This window comes from Biomphalaria glabrata, chromosome 1 (assembly GCF_947242115.1).
Source record: "Biomphalaria glabrata chromosome 1, xgBioGlab47.1, whole genome shotgun sequence".
Lineage (NCBI taxonomy): Eukaryota > Metazoa > Mollusca > Gastropoda > Planorbidae > Biomphalaria > Biomphalaria glabrata.
The window spans coordinates 10,439,707-10,458,094 of NC_074711.1; the positions used below are offsets into that span (position 1 = coordinate 10,439,707).

General features: G+C 34.6%; 2 protein-coding genes and 1 long non-coding RNA gene across 3 annotated transcripts in view; 1 reads left to right on the forward strand and 2 right to left on the reverse strand.

Annotated features, from left to right (window-relative positions):
• Nucleotides 1–5,066: 5,066 nt before the first annotated feature.
• On the forward strand, nucleotides 5,067–6,385 carry LOC106072880 (uncharacterized). The gene is made up of 4 exons (XM_013233329.2): nucleotides 5,067–5,274; nucleotides 5,624–5,698; nucleotides 5,938–6,046; nucleotides 6,178–6,385. Exons 1-4 carry the CDS (start codon nucleotides 5,179–5,181, stop codon nucleotides 6,258–6,260), a joined length of 363 nt encoding a protein of 120 aa, XP_013088783.2. The 5' UTR covers nucleotides 5,067–5,178; the 3' UTR covers nucleotides 6,261–6,385.
• A 1,571-nt stretch (nucleotides 6,386–7,956) lies between these two features.
• LOC106072861 (GATOR complex protein MIOS-A-like) overlaps nucleotides 7,957–18,388 on the reverse strand; it is a 33,026-nt gene continuing 22,594 nt past the window's right edge. The window contains exons 25-27 of the mRNA XM_056021353.1: nucleotides 17,774–17,867; nucleotides 8,849–8,945; nucleotides 7,957–8,276 (exon numbers count right to left, since the gene is read on the reverse strand). Of these exons, the coding sequence (XP_055877328.1) occupies nucleotides 8,168–8,276; nucleotides 8,849–8,945; nucleotides 17,774–17,867 (300 nt within the window). The 3' untranslated portion in view covers nucleotides 7,957–8,167. The remainder of the gene's footprint in view (nucleotides 8,277–8,848; nucleotides 8,946–17,773; nucleotides 17,868–18,388) is intronic.
• On the reverse strand, nucleotides 9,132–17,762 carry LOC129924759 (uncharacterized). Its single transcript, XR_008776675.1, has 2 exons — nucleotides 14,873–17,762; nucleotides 9,132–9,620 (listed from the first exon to the last, which is right to left on the reverse strand). It is a non-coding gene; the product is annotated as an uncharacterized LOC129924759 (long non-coding RNA).

An 18,388-nucleotide genomic window follows, 5' to 3' on the forward strand; every position in this document is an offset into this window, starting at 1 on the left:
TTAGAGTCCATAGGAAATGAGAAATGTGCTCATCTTCGAACACGAAGGAGGAGCTATATATATGTAGGCCTATGTAAATTTACAGTAGCCCGTGTAATATACTAAGTCAATTCATAACCTTAGAAACAAGGCTTTATTTCAATAAAACACGACTGATACACACAATAACACAGTACAGACTGGTCACGATTCACAGACTACGATAATGCGAACACGATTACAAATACTAGCACGATTACAAGCACGGGTAACACACAAGTTCATTTAACGATCACTCCATTCACCCCTCCTTCATTTCTTTCTGGGTCTTAGGTTATAGCCATGCGTATGAAGGGAAGGATCCGGAGGTATCTCTGGCGTAGACTTTTCTCCTTGCAAGTCGTAACTGTCCTGTACGGGACTCGAGTCAATATTGGCCTCTGGCATTGGGTGGCTCCCCTGTGAGTCACTGATGACTTCTGGCTGGTTGTACATCATTGGGGTGGGACTCTGTGAATTACTGATAGCTTCAGGCACGTAGCGACTCCCTGGTGAGAGATCCAAAGAGTCACCGACCTCTTGAGGCAGAATACCGTTCTCTGGTTCGAAATAGTCGTTCGTGGAACTTTCCTTCGGCGCCAGCTGCCTAAGCGACACTGTCTCCTCCCGGCCATTTGGAAATCGTATATGGGCGTACTGTGGGTTGCAGCTAATAAGTTCAACCTCTTGTACCAATGGGTCAAATTTTGAAGATCTTACAGGTGATTTTAGTAATACTTTGCCTGGGTTCTGTAGCCAAGTAGGCAAGGATGTTCCCGTTGGCGATCTTCTGTTGAATTTGAAGATCCGTTCGTGTGGAGTTTCATTAGTAGAAGTACACAGTAATGATCGAATGGAGTGAAGTGCCTGGGGCAACACAGATTCCCACTGTGATAGTTCCAACTTCCCTGAGTCCAATGCTAATAAAATAGCCTGCCACAATGTTTTATTCAGCTTTTCTATTTGACCATTTCCTTTTGCGTTATAGGGCGTTGTCCTGCTAGTGGCTATGCCCTTAGAATGTAGATATTCTGTAGTTTCTGTGGACATAAATGATGAGCCACGATCAGAGTGGATGTAACTGGGTGTTCCAAAGAGGAAAAATAACTGGTCGAAGCACTTTATTACTGTCTTAGATGTCATATCAGGACAGGGAAAAGCGAATGGAAACCGCGAATATTCGTCAATCATTGTTAACAAGTACTTGTTGCGAGTAGCTGATGGCAAAGGACCTTTAAAGTCAACACTTATTCTTTCAAACGGCTGTGTGGCCTTGATGAGCGTACCTGCAAATTCCTTATAGAATTGCGGTTTAATTCTATTGCAGGTTCTGCATTGTTGAATGGTCTGCCTGACCTCTTCAACCGAGAAGGGTAAGTTCTTTGACCTGACATAATGTAGAAGTCTAGTGACACCTGGATGACACAGGTAGTCATGGTACGTCTTCAGGCTACTTTGTTTCATCATGGTTGCACAGTGCCCTCTAGACAAGGTGTCTGCTGCTGTGTTGGCGTTCCCAGGTCTATACTGTATATCAAACTTGAAGCTTGCCAGTTCCAATTTCCACCTTTGTATCTTATCGTTTTTAATTTTCTTGTCATGAGTGTCTTTAAATATGTATGAAATAGACCGCTGGTCCGTAATAAGGGTAAAATAATTGCCACACAAATAATGCTTCCATTTGCGTATAGCTTCAATTATTGCAGTTGCTTCTTTCTCTATGGCAGATTGATGCCTTTCACTAGGTGAAAGAGTTCTAGAGAAGAATGCAATAGGTCTTCCGTCCTGATTTAAAGTGGCAGCTACTGCGATGTCAGAAGCGTCAGTTTCCACAATTAGAGGATGGTCATACTTTATGGTGAAAATTGCTGCTTTCTGCAATTCTTCTTTCAAGTCTTCAAACGCTGTTTTTACTTCTGTAGGTACAGGAAAAATTTGATTTTTCATTATAGGATACAATTTGTCGGAGAAATTTTGTATCCAGTGAGCATAATATGCCAAAAGTCCTACAATCCTTTTCTGAGACTTCAGATCTTTTGGAGGTGGCAAATCTCGCAGAGCTTGAAATCTATCAGGGTCCGGCTTTAAATGTCCTTTGGATATTTCATATCCAAGCAGCTTTACCTTCTTAGTAGCAAATACACTTTTACTTTCGTTGAAAGTTATTCCGTATTCCTGAGCTACCTTCTGAAAATGCAACAGATTTTTGTTATGGGAGTCTACATCTGTACCACATATTGTTACATTGTCGACATAGGCAAACGTGTCAGACAACTTTTCTTTTTCTATAATAGTGTCTATGGTTTTCTGGAAGCAAGCTACACCGTTAGTGACCCCAAAGGGTATTCTGCAAAACTGGTAGAGTTTACCACAAGCTTCGAAGGCTGTGTATTTCTTTTCGCTCTGTTGGATAGGTATTTGGTGATAAGCACTCTCCAGATCCAATGTGCTAAAGATTTCATACCTGGAAATTTTCTCCACCATTTCATCCACTCTAGGCATGGGGTAAGCGTCCAGGTAAGTAAATCTATTTATAGTTTGGCTATAATCAACGACCATTCGCTTTTTGTGCCGCTCATTGGTCGTGACAAGGACTTGAGCTCTCCAAGGTGATTTGGAAGGTTCAATGATACCGTTTCGTATCAATTTCTCAACTTCAGCTTTAATAAATTGTGTGTCTTGGAAGGAGTAACGACGAGATTTAGTAGCAATAGGTCTGCAATCAGGGGATAAATTTGCAAACAATTGTGGTGCCTCTACCTTAACAGCATTGAGCGAGCAGACATGAAATGCAGGTCGACCACCTTTGAATGGAATTATCAGTTCTTTGTGCAATGCGAGGAAATCTAACCCAAGCACTACATCAGTGCAAAGTTCATCTAGTAACGAAAGTTTGAATTGATTGTAAACTTCCCCTTTGTATTTTAGCGATGCAAACATGTGGCCTCTTGTGACGCTTGACAGTTGAGATGAAGCCATAGAAATTTTGTGCTTTGAACGTGTCACTGACCAATCGTATTCTCTTGGTATGTTTGAAGAAATGTAGCTTTCCCCGCTACCTGTATCAATTAGGGCTTTTAGGTTCACGCCATTTACAGAGATGTGTACTGTTGATTTAGTTAAACCAGATACAGACGAAGTAGCAATTAGTGATGTTAGATGTGTAGAGTCCTTAATGCAGCTACAATCTTTACAAGATTGTCTTTTAATCTCGTGGCTAGGAGATGTTTTGACTTTTGTTTTGGTTATAGGAGTGTTGCGAGACCTGCAAACCTTCGAAAAATGTCCATTTTTCCCGCACGAATGACACATGCAGTCTTTGGCAGGGCATTTCGCTCTGAGATGCCGACTACCTCCGCAAAAGAAACATTTAGTACTCACTGTTGCGATTGTTTCTGAGTCCACCATTTCTTCGGTTGAGATTGCCGATGACGAAAGAGTTGACTCTACCAATTGAGAAGGAGTACTAAACGAACTGGATTCTTTTTGGGCCATGTCGAGTGTCTTGGCAATATCTAAAGCCATTTTCAAGTCAAGGGATCTTTTCTCAAGTAGCCTCTGTCTAATTACACTCGAACGCATGCCGCTAACAAAGGCATCGCGAATGGCGTCCTCTTCATTTTTGTCAGCACTGACAGCTCGGAACTGACAATCTCTGGCCATCACTCTCAGCTTGTGTACAAATTGATCAAGACTTTGATCGACTTCTTGTTTGCAAGTTGCAAGCAAATGTCTGGCCAATGTTTCATTAGGGGCCTTCACAAATAAATTCTCAAGAATAGATTTTGCTTCTGAGTATTTAGAACAGGTAGAAATATACTGATATAAGGATGGAGACACAAAGTTGCATAGCAGGTCAAACTGTTCGCTTTCACTAGCCCCTACCTTCGTTGCGAATCTGTCAAAACAAGAAATCCAATGTTTCCATGTAACTGAAGCATTAGTTGAACTAGGATCAGCATCCAGTCTATTGGGAAGCAAAAACTTGTCCATTTAAGAATGGTTTTATTGAAATAAATTGTAATATACTAAGTCAATTCATAACCTTAGAAACAAGGCTTTATTTCAATAAAACACGACTGATACACACAATAACACAGTACAGACTGGTCACGATTCACAGACTACGATAATGCGAACACGATTACAAATACTAGCACGATTACAAGCACGGGTAACACACAAGTTCATTTAACGATCACTCCAGCCCGTTCATTTGTACTCTAGAATAGATTCTTTGTTTCAAGCCTTCCTTTGCCAGCCAGGGAGTCTGCGGAAGCGCTGTGGATCCCTGTGTCAAGCAATATTTCTTGCATTTTGGAACTTAGAAACTGCACTTTCTGAAGTGTCTATTATAATAGGCCTACAGCGCAATGTCATGTGCCATTCTTCTAACAAAAATTGCAGGTCAAATATCTATATAGATCTAGTATATTCATTGTCACAGTAAAAACAGATCTTCTTCTTCTAGATTACAGACGTTAATTGAAAAAAAAAAGATTATTGTCCTAAATTGTCCTACAGATTTCATGTGTCAATCATACATTCCTCATCCCATATGCTAGGACAAATTTGTACAAATACTCCTTCTTCCCTAGTGCTATTAGAGCATGGAATGGGTTGCCTGAGCTAGACAGGAAAACCAGTGACTTGGCAGAATTTAAGTCATTGGTTAATATGCATGACTAAATGCATGACGCGTAGGACGTAATCATCTTCTTTTTTGAAGTAACGTCTGTATTATATAAGAAGAAGAAGATAATTAGTGACTTAAACTCTGCTAAGTGGTTTATTGTTTTCCTGGTTGAAGTGATTCAAGCAACCCATACCATTCTCTAAAATATTTTATAAGTAGCTATATTTTTAAAAATGTGTTGTGCTAAAACTGTAAGACAAATTTCCTCATGGATAATAAAGATTAAATTTTCTTCTTAAATAATAATTATTATTATAACTGTCTATGCTAAAATAAAATGGTGCAGGAAATACACTGCGCAGGGAAGTAACTCCTAAAAATAATACCAATAGACTAATTCTATCTCCCTTCTCGACTTCCCGCTAAATGTTGATAAACAACAGGGCCTATTGAATCTCTAGATATACACTGACTCACTGTAGTCTATTATACTAAAACTGACTAGATTGACAGAATTTCAAAGAATGTCTTTGAATGAACATACACACCCAAGAATAAATGGCTCTCTCTTACAGAATCATCTCGGAAAAAATATCTGCTTGCTTGGATTAGTTAAAAACGTAAGTGACTAGATCTAGAATCTAGATTGATTGACTTGAGTCTAAGATTCTAGATCTAGGTCGTCTACTCACTACTCAGTCTCAGTACTGTCACACTGTGACTCTCTAGTGGGGCTAGGCTCTAGGACTAGTGTAGATTGACTAGATTCTAGATAAATGTTACTTAATCATTACTTAATGTACTAGATACATTTTTTAAAGTCGTAGAGGTAGGATCTAGAAAAGTACTCAAATGGAAATAACACACCATGCATGATGGTGACTTAATTAAGTTTAAAGTAATCAGTAATGCCTAGCCTAGCCTAATGGTAGTTATATTTTCATTATGATAATCTTCTTGGCTTATTAGGTTGACAGAAGTGGCAAATCATTTACAATGACAACCAGTGACAAGAGTGATGTTCAAATACAGTTACAGGAACCAGTAGGTTTTTAAAATCTTTTTCTTCTCTGTTTCCACATTTCTCTATTTTCAGTCAAGAGTATTAAAATTAATAAATTTCCCATACCTTGTCTTAGATTAATTATCAATAAATATATAAAGAATTTAGAAAAAAAATTAATCAGGAACTTACTATACCAGCAATATTTATAATCTCAATCTATAAAAAAAATATATTTTCTGTGATTTACTTTCAAGCCAGTGCTATCATTTTTTTCTAGCTGAGTCATTCTTTGTCTGGCTTAGCAGAAATCCAAGGCAAAGTAATCTCTCGCAATACTGTTTCTTGTGATAATGTTGTTTCCCTTGCAGATGCTACTCAGAATTTCGGTAAGTAATTGATAAGTAGTTGAATTTTTTGTTTGTGTTTAAAAAATTATTATAATACAAAATAGTCATTGCTTCAAAGTATGTTGTTGTGTTAGTTTTCTAAATACAATTTTTAAATTTTTCATTAACAGATTTTGTACTCTACCAAAAAGCTATTGAACTAACACAGCGTTGTCCCAACTACTACATACAAGGTGGTAATGCAGAAGACTGATTGATGACACATTTTTTCATTGCATTTTTTCTTGTTAATGTAAATAACATTTGTCTGGAGGAAGAGTGTAGGCAATGTGTGAATGTTTGCTCAGAGATACAAATAAAGAAATTTAAACAAGCTGAGTTTATTTTGTTTCCTTGTTATTAGATTCTGAGTGAGTGGCAATGCTTGAAATCATGGGGAAAAAAAAAGCTCTGCTCTAAGTTTTGTAACAATCTGTCCTTAATTGCAGGATTGCTTTGACAGTTTATGTAACTGAATTCTTCCACTTTTCTCTGTCAGCAGCTGTTCTTAGAGGGATATCAAGAGAGAGGGCAGTCCATTCTTTTGGATTGTCCAGCCAGCTTTTCTTTGGATATGAATTTTGTGCTCCCTCCACTGCACCTTTAAGGATATTGAACATGAGTTGTCTTTAATATGACCAAACCAGCTCAGCTTTCGTCTTGTCATAGTATTGAGTTCCTCCTTTTTTGTTGAGTTTTAATTTTATTTGGAAGCCAATGTTCCTCTTACAAGATTTTCCTGTTTGCTCGTGACAGTGATTGCTGCCACCCCCCACTGTCCTTCTGGAGATCTGGGCTAGGATGTTAGAATCTTCAACTCTGAATAAACAACCAAAAGATGCAAAACCAAAACATCAGCTATCTTTTTTTTTTTAACAGGGCATTTATCAGTAGCTTTAGCCTATATAGTATTTCTACTATGTCATGTGTGGGAGTCATTTATTTTTACATATTTTTAAGGTAAACTGCCTTCTGATCTTTTAAAAAAAAAGTAATTTTATAATATACCGGTAGCAAGAATCATCACAATGTCTAAAACAAAAGTAAATTATTGTTTCTTATGAGTAATTATCCAAACATTAACTATTACAAATTCTATGAACAACGAGATTTAGTTTTGTGACAATAAATACTTTTATTTTACAAAGGATAATAAAAGAAAAAGAAGGCATTAACTTTTTCTTGATTAAAAAAAAAAAGTTTAAAAGCATTCTTCATGTTAACCAAAAAAACACAAGAACTGAAAGCTAATTTGAGTTTCTGGGGGAAAAAAATTAAGTCAACCATTAATACAATATATCTTAAATGGAAGTGTCTTTACAGTGAAAACCTAAAGACAGCAGATTTTGCTGCTTCTTTGATCATCTACATAGGTTTGTATTGGCTAGAACAAGGACCATGCCTAGAAATTTCTAGAACTTATTCCTATGATATCAAACACATCTTTATATCAGCAGCATAATGATGTTATTTATGTTATGGCTGATGTTATTGAACAAATTACTGAAATATAAAAAGATCAAAAGTAATCTTTGTGGTAATACAAATATCCATAAATCTTAAAACTTGTCCTGTTTCAAGTTTGTAGAAAATAAAAATAGCACATTCCAATCTTTTTACCTGCAAAAGGATTATTAACAGTCTATTACTATTATAGTGTATGTGATTAAGTAGAGATGATGCACCCACAATGCAGCACAAATCATCACCAGACAGACTACTTGGGCAGAAAGACTTTGAGTTTTGGGTAATGAAATAAACAAATAAATATGGTTCTCCAATGCTCATTGACATAACAGTGTATACTTCAAACTCACATGTGCTGGAACTTTGAACAAGAACTCAGAAATACATTCACACTGGGGCTGAGTTAATAGGTAAACGATAATGAAAATGAGACACATTTGTTAAAAAAAAACTTTATACAATAGAAAATGCATAATTCAAATTCTTTTCACAAAATAAAAAAAAACAAACAATATTATCAACAGTCTATATACTTCATACATAATTTGTTATTTCCATATAATATCTTCAACATTTCATTACTTGGACTAGAACACTTTTCTAACATTCATTTTCCTTGTCCTTTACAGCCATCACATTGTCAGTGCTAAACAGTTAAATAGCATCAATGCCTTTGTTTAAAGGCTGGGCTTTTAATCGATTGACAGAGTCCAGACTTGCACATTTACAAACACATCCTGTAACTGGACACTCACCATGTTGACTGGGGAGAAATAAAATTTGAATAATATGAACACTGAGCCATGATCAAAGCATTAAAGATTGCTCTCAGATATTAAAAAAACTCTACCAGACATTTATGCTGATTGGTAAATCCAATAAATGGCAAATATGCCCCTTCACCTATTTTTCAATGCACTGGCCTTTCATGTACATGAAAAAAAAAAAAAAGCATCAGAATCTAAAAACAATTATATTAAACCACTTATTTCAACATTGAAAATGTCTGCTTTCATATGTTTGTATTGACTAAGTGTGGTTTGAAATGAACATATTAAATTTGCATGAATATTGACGAAACAAGACATATTAATGTGAAATTCGTTGCCTGATTTTTGACAACATATTTAGAACATTATATGATACAATAATTGCTTAAACCTTGCAATAATTGTTTTTACTTCCTACATTTGACAAAATGACATTGGTTTAATAAATGAACTGTGCAGTATGCACTGACATGTCTTCATTAGCTCAATAGTGATCAATATCAGTCCTATTGATAATTAAAACTAAAACACTGATTGCATCTTATACTAAAGCTTCCATACTAACCTGAACCATTCTCTCAAATGACCAGCATGGCCACCATGCCTACATGTCATACACCAAGAAAACCATTCTTGAAATGGAACCAATTTGGCTTTGCTTCCTAAATAAAAAAAAAATTAACCTGCATTGTGTGATGTTGCTAGTTCAGGCTGTCTTGAAGTCAACCAATTACTCTGCAATCGTTTGGGTGTAATTGTTCGGGTGTATTACGTGTAGTTGACCAACAACACAAACAAGAACTGGCACATCGATTGTAACAGGTGAAGAGATGTAGTCAACGATGATGAACAAGTTAATATATATTTATTATGATAAGAGGCCACAGTAGAAGTCTCTGTCACTAAACACGTCGTTACCCTGGAGTGTTCTATCGCTAACTGATTTTCCGGTCTCTAACCCAACATATCCCAAACGTCACTAGTCCCGTTCAATATGCGTCTACTATGGTGCGTCGCTAAATAACTAAAAATAACTAACCTATATAAATAAGGTGTCTAACAGATTCCTCCCCCCCTTGAAAAAAAAATATGTCAATATTTTTCCACTACTGTCAAGTCTTACAAGGGCATTTTCAATTTAAGGGGAAGACCACAAACATAAAATCTTGACATCTTCATCTTGACATCTTCATCTTGACAGTTCCTCATATTCAATGTTCATAACAGTTCATAACATTCCAAAATCATCTTCATTGGTACACCGTTCATCATGGAGGAAAATGTGGCATCTTATGGGCATGTCCTACACATCTCAAATGTTCTTCACTGGCAGTAATCTGATAAAATACAATATTTCAAAAAACAATTACAGACTTTATTTACACATTCAATACATTTTTTCTTACCACCCTTTTATACGCTTTTGTCCATTTTTCTTTTATACTCACCCTTTTCCATAGAACTAACTTTCGTCAATGATATATGAAATGATTCACACAAAAAAAAATATCCATACTTACTTTTAAATGCTTAACATCAACTTTACTTATCTCCCTTTTCATAACATATAAATGGTGTCAATATATTAATATATATTACATAATCAATATAATCATAGTTTATTTACAAACTTATTTCATTTCAATGTCATTCTAGACAATAGATCAGCTACAATATTCATAGATCCACTAATAGCTTTCACTTCAAATTTATATTCCTGTAGTGCTAAGAACCATCTATAAACACGACTGTTTTTCATGCTCTTTTGCTGTATATACTGAATAGGTTTATGATCAGTTAATAAAATGAATTTCCTTCCTATTAAATAGCTCTCTAGCTTAGTAATTACCCATATTACAGCTAAGGCTTCTCTTTCAATGACACTATATTTTTTTTCTGCCTCTGACAATTTTCTACTTACATATAATATAGGATGTAAGTTATCATAGTTCTGCATTAAACAACCACCAATAGCATTACCAGATGCATCAGTTGTGACATAAAATATTTTGTCTTTATCAGGTAGTCTTAATATTAGTTCATGACTAAAAACATCTTTAATTCTGTCAATAGCTTTCACACATTCCTCATTACAAACTACTTTTTGAGGTTTTCCTTTTTTAAGTAAGTCATTTAATGGATTCACTATTTCTGCTAAGTTCTTTATAAACTTTCTGTAATAATTTACTATTCCCAATATGCTTTTAATTTGTCTTTTTGTTGTAGGTATTTCAATATTAAGTACTTTCTTTATGTTATCTTCAATAGGGCTAATCATGTTGTTATTTACTTTATGTCCTAAGAAAATTATTTCTTCCAATCCTATTTCTACTTTTTCTGCTTGAATTGTAAGTCCACTTTCTTTTATTATTTTGAACACTTCTTTTACATCTACCAAATGTTCCTCCCAACTATTATTAAAAATACATATGTCATCCAAATAGCAAATAACATTTTCTTTGTTTCCAATTATCATGTTCATCATTCTATTAAATGTGGCAGGTGCATTTACTAATCCAAAACTCATATAATTCCATTGAAAAATACCATATGGTGTTACAAATGCTGTGTAAGGTTTTGCATTTTCTGTTAAAGGTATTTGCCAATAACCTTTAGTTAAATCTAATTTAGTAAAAAATTTTGCTCCATTTAATTTATGTAAAATATCCTCTATATTTGGCATTGGATATGGGTCAAATTCTGTGATGTTGTTAAGTTTCCTATAATCAATACATAACCTTATATCTCCATTCTTCTTTTTGGCTATCACAATTGGTGAAGCATAAGGAGATGTTGATGGCTCAATTATACCTGATTCTAGTAAATTGTCTATTTCTTTCTTTACTTTGTCTTGTAAATGTAGTGGTATTCTATATGGCTTAAGCTTGATAGGTTTTGGGTCTGTTACTTTAATGTCATGTTTAATAATATTTGTTTTTCCTGGTATGCTGGAAAAAATTTCTTTGTATTCCTGTATTATTTTAGTTATATCTTTTGACATTTCCTTAGTTAAATTATTAAGATTAATCTTTTGCCAAGTTTGATTCTCTTTTGTTTCTATTACAGGTATTTCCTTAATATCATTTTCATTGTGATTTTCATTTGTTATTATCATCAAGCATTCTTCTCTTTCTGAAAATTTATTTTCTATTTCCTCCTGAATGTTTTGTATTACCTCATCTTCTCTATCATGATACAGTTTCAAATTATTTATGTGATATGTTTTAATTTTCCCATTTATTTCAATTTGATAATTCACATCACTAATTTGTTTTATCACCTTAAATGGACCTTTCCATTGTTTACCAATTTTATTTTTCAGGTCATTTATCAATATTAATACATTGTTTCCTACTTCTAGTGTTTTCAATTGTCTTTTCTTATTTAAATTCTCATGAGCACTTTGTTTGTACTTCTTATTGTTGTTATATGCTTGAGTCCATATTTCTTTCAATTCTGTTGTGATTGTTGTTTCACTGTCATTATTTAATTTATTCTCATTGTCTATTAGATTTTCTTTAAAAACATCTAATTCATCTCTGGGTTTTCTTCCATGTATTATTTCATATGGTGAAAATTGTGTTGCTTCATGGATGTTGTTTCTATGAGCAAATAGTACATAGTTAATGTAATGATCCCACTTGTTCTGATTATTCTGAATTATCTTTGTTAGTGATCTTTTTAATGAACCACTCTCTGGGTGGTAAACCGAAGAGTATATGTGTTGTATATTGTATTGTTTAGTCCATTTCTTAAATTGTTCTGACTTAAACTGAGATCCCTGATCACTCAATATAATTTTAGGTATACCATGTCTTGTAATTACTTTTTGAGTTATGGCATTAATGATATTCTCTGCACTTGTATTTGATAATGGGATTGCCTCTGGGTATCTACTAAACATGTCTATTACTGTTAGAATGTATTTGTTATTATTTTCAGTTTGAATTAAAGGACCTATTAAATCAATAGATACTTTCTGAAATGGTGCTGTAGGTTCATCCATTTTTTGAATAGGTGCTTTATTCACTAAGCTTTTGTTAGATCTCTTTTGACATATGTCACATGAGTTTATGTATTTGTTGATTGTTGCTTTCATTTTGGGCCAAAATACTTGTTTTGACAAATTCCTATAACATTTCTTTACTCCCCTATGTGCTGCTAAATTATTATCATGTGTCATGATTAAAACATCTTTCCAATATTTCTGTGGTAAGACAAGTTGTTTTATTTTCTTGTTATCATTACTTGTTTGTCTAAATAATATTTTATTCTCTATACAAAATTTCTCCATTGGATTATTATTGTTTTTATCTGATATTCTTGAATAAATTTTCCCAATAATATTGTCATTCATTTGTTCTAATGCAAATGTGGGTGTTGTTTCTTTTTCACTTTGTGATATTTGTGTTTCAAGACTATTTTGTGTTTCATTTTCTATCTCTCTTTCCTTAACATCTGTATTTTCTATTTGTATTACATTAGTGGTTTCTTTTTCTTTATCATTACTTATTACATTTATTGTATTTTCCTGTTTCTCATCTTTTTTATCCATTGATCTTGTTATTATCATACTTGTTATATTTTGTGTTTCTATGTTTTCATGATTTTGTCTTATGTTTTTGTATTTGTTTTGCCAGTCTTCTAATTCTTTTCTTGAACATTCTTTAACTCCTTTTATGTTTCCTACTAACATATCATATCTCATTTCTGGTATTGCAATGCCATCACAATAACCAGTGAAAAATGGAGTTTCAATGTACACCCTTATAGCTTTAAATTCCCTTACGGTGCCATCTGCTAATTCTACTTTCCTAGTAAACCCTTTATACCAATGAGGTTTGACAAATTTAGTTTTTACTGCCAAGGTGTTACAACCTGAATCCCTGATTAATTCCACCGGAATTCTATCTACAAACCCTGGGTACACTGCAAAATTGTTCCTATTTCCTTCCATGAAATATACCCTATCTGTACCTTTATTTTTGTATTCCCTACTGTAACTCCTATTTCTATAATTTCCCCTGTCATTCCTATCTCTACTCCTATATCTACTGTTATTTTGTTCATTGTATCTATTTCTACTTCCAGACCTACTATTCCCTCTTCTACAGTTAGCTGCTATATGACCTTTTCCTTGACATTTAAAACATGTTATTTCACTATATTTTCTATTTCCACTATTTGATCTGTTTCTATTTCTACTTCTATCAACATTTTCTTTGGTGTATCCTATTAAATCTACTTTGCTCTTATCCCTATCAGAAAATGGTTTATTTGGATAGGCATTTTTGTATACTCTCATTATTTCTGTTATTTCATCTATAGTTTTGGGGTTTCTTTCTCTAATAAAAGATTGTAATTGAGGATCACATTTATTTACAAAGTTGTCCACTAGAATAAAATTTTTTAATCCTTCATATGAGTTTGTCACTTTTTCTAATTTTACCCACTTATTGAAAAAATCCTTTTCCATATTAATGGTAGTTTGGGGTTCTATTTCTAATGATGGTATATTGTCAAAATATTTCTTTCTAAAAGTTGTAGCATTATGACCATAGGCATTCAATAATTCTCTTTTTAAAACCTGATAGCTATCATCAATATGATGGTCATGATTTTGGCATATTGTTAGAGCTTGACCATGAACAAAGTCTATCAGTATTTCAGACCACTCTTCTTCAGGCATATTAAATGTAGACATTTTTGCCTCATATCTTTTCAGGAAATCACCAATGTCATCCTTCTGTTCATCAAAACTTTGTATTTTCCTCTTTAGCCATGTCTGCGAATTAGGGTTGTCTCTTTGAGTGGTATAATTATTTGAGTTATTTGTGTTATTTCCTTGTTCAGCTTGAGTTCTGGCTTGTGCTGCATCCAGTCTCATCTTCTCCATTTTAGCTTCATGTTCTCTAATTTTTTCTCTTTCTTTGTCTTGCCTTTCTTGGTCCTCTTTTTGCTTCTCATATTCTTCCTTTCTGATCCTTTCTTGTCTATCTACTTCTTCCCTCACCACCTGCTGTACATAAGCTGCTAAGTCCTTTCCTTTTAACTCCATGGCCTTTCCATCCTGCATAGCTGTTTCCTTAACCTCCTTAAGGTCCACATATGATGATGTAGCCATTGTATTTTATATTTTATATATATTTTTACTTAGCCTATATTGGTTATGACTATACTTTAAACTTATTTTATATTTAAGTTTTTACAAACTTTTATATAAGTTTTAAATGTTATGTCTCTATCTATAGATTTAGTAAATGAGTAAGTCTAGTCTGAGTTATTATGGTTATATTCAAATCTGTATATTAGATCTAGTATCACACAAATTTAAATCTAGTATATTATATTATGTATAATATTACCATTTAGATCTAGTTATCAAGAGCACTATGACTATTAGATCTAGTATGACCAACTATGATCAATTTTAAAATCTGGTATGACTGAAATGTCTAGAGTAAATTCAAAGACTGTCTAGAGTCTAGATCTAGAGTAGATTATGGTTCTATTTAACCGTATAAAACAAATATGTTTATACAATGTCAAATATATCTTCAACAAGATATATATATCTAGAATGTACTACCTTCATTCATCTTCAACTTAATAATATTTCAAAGTAGAGTCTAGATAATTAAATTGTACCAAAGAGATGTACAACAATTTGCAGATCTAAATTTAGCCAGACGACAGTGTTTGACTACATAGCCAGTTTCGGCATTATTCTCATGGCAAAATCATAATTGATTTTAACCGCTCAAACTAAAATTATTTTAGTCTGATTCACAGTAAAAGAATCCTACCCGCACTTTCTATCATTAAGTGAAAAAAAAATACAGATCTAATTAAATTAATAAAAATAAATAATTTAAAATAATATAAACAAATGAAATAATTAAATGAGACTATCACTATGGGTTGGGATGTGACAATATGGCACACAATGATAACGTCACGAAGTAACCAGGCAACAACGGATATGACGTTTACACAAACAAAACAAATTACAACCCTAAATGTATAATATAGCTTTTCATCTAAATTACGTCTTCTACCCCGACGGGTTTTAAGGCGCACCACCTGATTTTACTCAGGCTAACGTACCAAATTTAGACAAAATCTATTTCTAAGGGCAATCTAAACATATACTAATAAGAAAAATGGCACTTAGCTTTTGATAAGAAAGATCCCTTTGTTCGGACTCCCGAATATGCTAGATCACAACAAATTCCACTGCCTCTCTTCCAGTTCTGACTCTGTTCTCCGGTGCTACCAGTATCCCACGTAATGCCACAGATGTCCTGATATGTCACAGCAAAATGTTCCAGTTTCTTTGACGACTGTTGATGACCGTATGTGTAGTTCCGACGACTTTGTGTACACAGTTACTGACGAATAGGTTAACGGTTCTTCTGGCGATGACTTGACCTGTGTAGACGACTACTGACAAACAACAGTCTCTTGACGGCAACTTGATCTGGACGACTGACGAATAACGAATTTCTTGACGATGACTTGATCTGGGCTGACGAATAACGGCTTTCTTGACGATGACTTGATCTGGGCTGACGAATAACGACTTTCTTGACGATGACTTGATCTGGGCTGACGAATAACGGTTCTCTAAAATAGTTCACTGCTTCTGCTGCTACTCTGGTAGTACGACGAAGTTTGCTGTTGTACTCTGCTTCAATAGACCAAACTGTCCAATGTAGACTAGGTGAGACCAAGGTCACCTCCGACGACGTTCCGTTACACGATTAACGGTTTTCAACGAAATTAAGTGGGTGTAGCTGTTTCCACAACTTCACTATCAGCACGTCTAGATATCGTCTAGACCAACGAATACTAGATATATCAATGTTCAGTACTGATAAAGATTACTTCACTAACCTTCCAAAGGTTAAACACAGTGACCGTTATTAACGTGGCAAGCAACCGGTTCGATGAGCAAACTGCTCCACAAGAATCTCTCCAAGGGTAAGACGACAGAGCGATTTCGATTTAGTTAGCTACCAAACTTGTAGTACTCACAATACTTCTGACAGCGGGCAAACTGTCCTTCTCGAAACTGACGAGGTAAAACTTGATACTCAATGTGGCTCCTATGACGAAGAAAAAAAATATGTCCAACAGGTTCACTAACGATCTCTCACCCGTTATGAACGAACGGTTTCTCTGGTTGTAGGTCGATTCAGCATATGAAGATCAGGCTTTGATAATATACTGGTTAAGTAGACCAGACGTTGCGATGATTACTGCCCTGACGAAGGTCACCCTGAGTTAACGGCTCGTTGAACGTGCGATCAAACAGGCGACGACTGTATGTAGATCTAGAACAAAGTCACTCTGCGATGCTGCTGTGTTCAGCCGTACTCCGATGAAATCTTATAACTTCGAGTGCACGACCCTCACCTGAGTAAACGTTCTGCTTCGAGGTCCGGTTCGATGTTCGTCTTCAACAGGGGTCCGGCTTCGAGGTTCGGGGTCGAGGTTCGGCTTCGAGGTTCGGGGTCGCCACTGTGATGTTGCTAGTTCAGGCTGTCTTGAAGTCAACCAATTACTCTGCAATCGTTTGGGTGTAATTGTTCGGGTGTATTACGTGTAGTTGACCAACAACACAAACAAGAACTGGCACATCGATTGTAACAGGTGAAGAGATGTAGTCAACGATGATGAACAAGTTAATTTATATTTATTATGCTAAGAGGCCACAGTAGAAGTCTCTGTCACTAAACACGTCGTTACCCTGGAGTGTTCTATCGCTAACTGATTTTCCGGTCTCTAACCCAACATATCCCAAACGTCACTAGTCCCGTTCAATATGCGTCTACTATGGTGCGTCGCTAAATAACTAAAAATAACTAACCTATATAAATAAGGTGTCTAACAGATTCCACCACTGTGATGTTGCTAGTTCAGGCTGTCTTGAAGTCAACCAATTACTCTGCAATCGTTTGGGTGTAATTGTTCGGGTGTATTACGTGTAGTTGACCAACAACACAAACAAGAACTGGCACATCGATTGTAACAGGTGAAGAGATGTAGTCAACGATGATGAACAAGTTAATATATATTTATTATGATAAGAGGCCACAGTAGAAGTCTCTGTCACTAAACACGTCGTTACCCTGGAGTGTTCTATCGCTAACTGATTTTCCGGTCTCTAACCCAACATATCCCAAACGTCACTAGTCCCGTTCAATATGCGTCTACTATGGTGCGTCGCTAAATAACTAAAAATAACTAACCTATATAAATAAGGTGTCTAACAATTGACATGGTTCATTTATTATTTGAATGAATCTACATTACTATTTATCTTGCCGAAAATATAATAGAGTGAACATGTCCAACCTTTTTTAAAAATAATGTGTTCATACAAGCTCACATTTACATACGATAGGAATAAAAAATGCTTTAATAACAAAAAGTAAAATTTGTGTTCAGTATAATAAACACAGGTATATGTTAAGTTTTGACAAACCTGATTCCAAACCTATAGCTGAAGATGTTCCCATGTGAGCTAAACAAACAGCACAACGAGGTAAAGCTTTCCTACAACTTGGGCAACAGGTTATCTAAAACAAGAGTAACATCTTTAGACACATGCACACGTTCCTATTTGATTTATTTAAGAACTGGTTTAAATAGTTTAATAGAAAATTTTTCACTTCAATGAAAGAAAAAAAAACCTAAATAGAAAAAATATTTGACAAACATCTAGGGACCCTGCAGGGAGACTGTGAGAGACAATGTAATGGCATCTAGAAATTCTCTTCATCAATTAACATTCTTTTCTTTAGTAGTTTAATAATTTGCTTGTACTTATTAGTGTAAGTCTTAAGGAGCGTCTAAAGTCGTCTCTAGTAGATTTCTGATGTTCCTCCAAAAAAGATTATTTCATCCTATATTTATTCAAGTATTAATTTAGTCATTAAATTAAAGTTTTCCTGTCTGATTCAGGCAAATCTATTTATTGCTCTAAGGACACTCTGGGGAAAGTTTTTATGAATTTGTCCTACCATTTGGAATAAGAAATGTATTTATAAAATTAGAGTATTTATAAAATTTGTTATTTGGACTAGTAAGTCATGGTTTA

Bases quoted from the DNA above. Each gene is read 5' to 3' on its own strand.
- LOC106072880 (XM_013233329.2), top strand. From the start codon at position 5,179: ATGTCTTTGAATGAACATACACACCCAAGAATAAATGGCTCTCTCTTA. The intron at 5,275-5,623 runs GTAAGTGACTAG...TTGGCTTATTAG, and splicing joins TGCTTGGATTAGTTAAAAAC to GTTGACAGAAGTGGCAAATC. The intron at 6,047-6,177 runs GTAAGTAATTGA...TTTCATTAACAG, and splicing joins AGATGCTACTCAGAATTTCG to ATTTTGTACTCTACCAAAAA.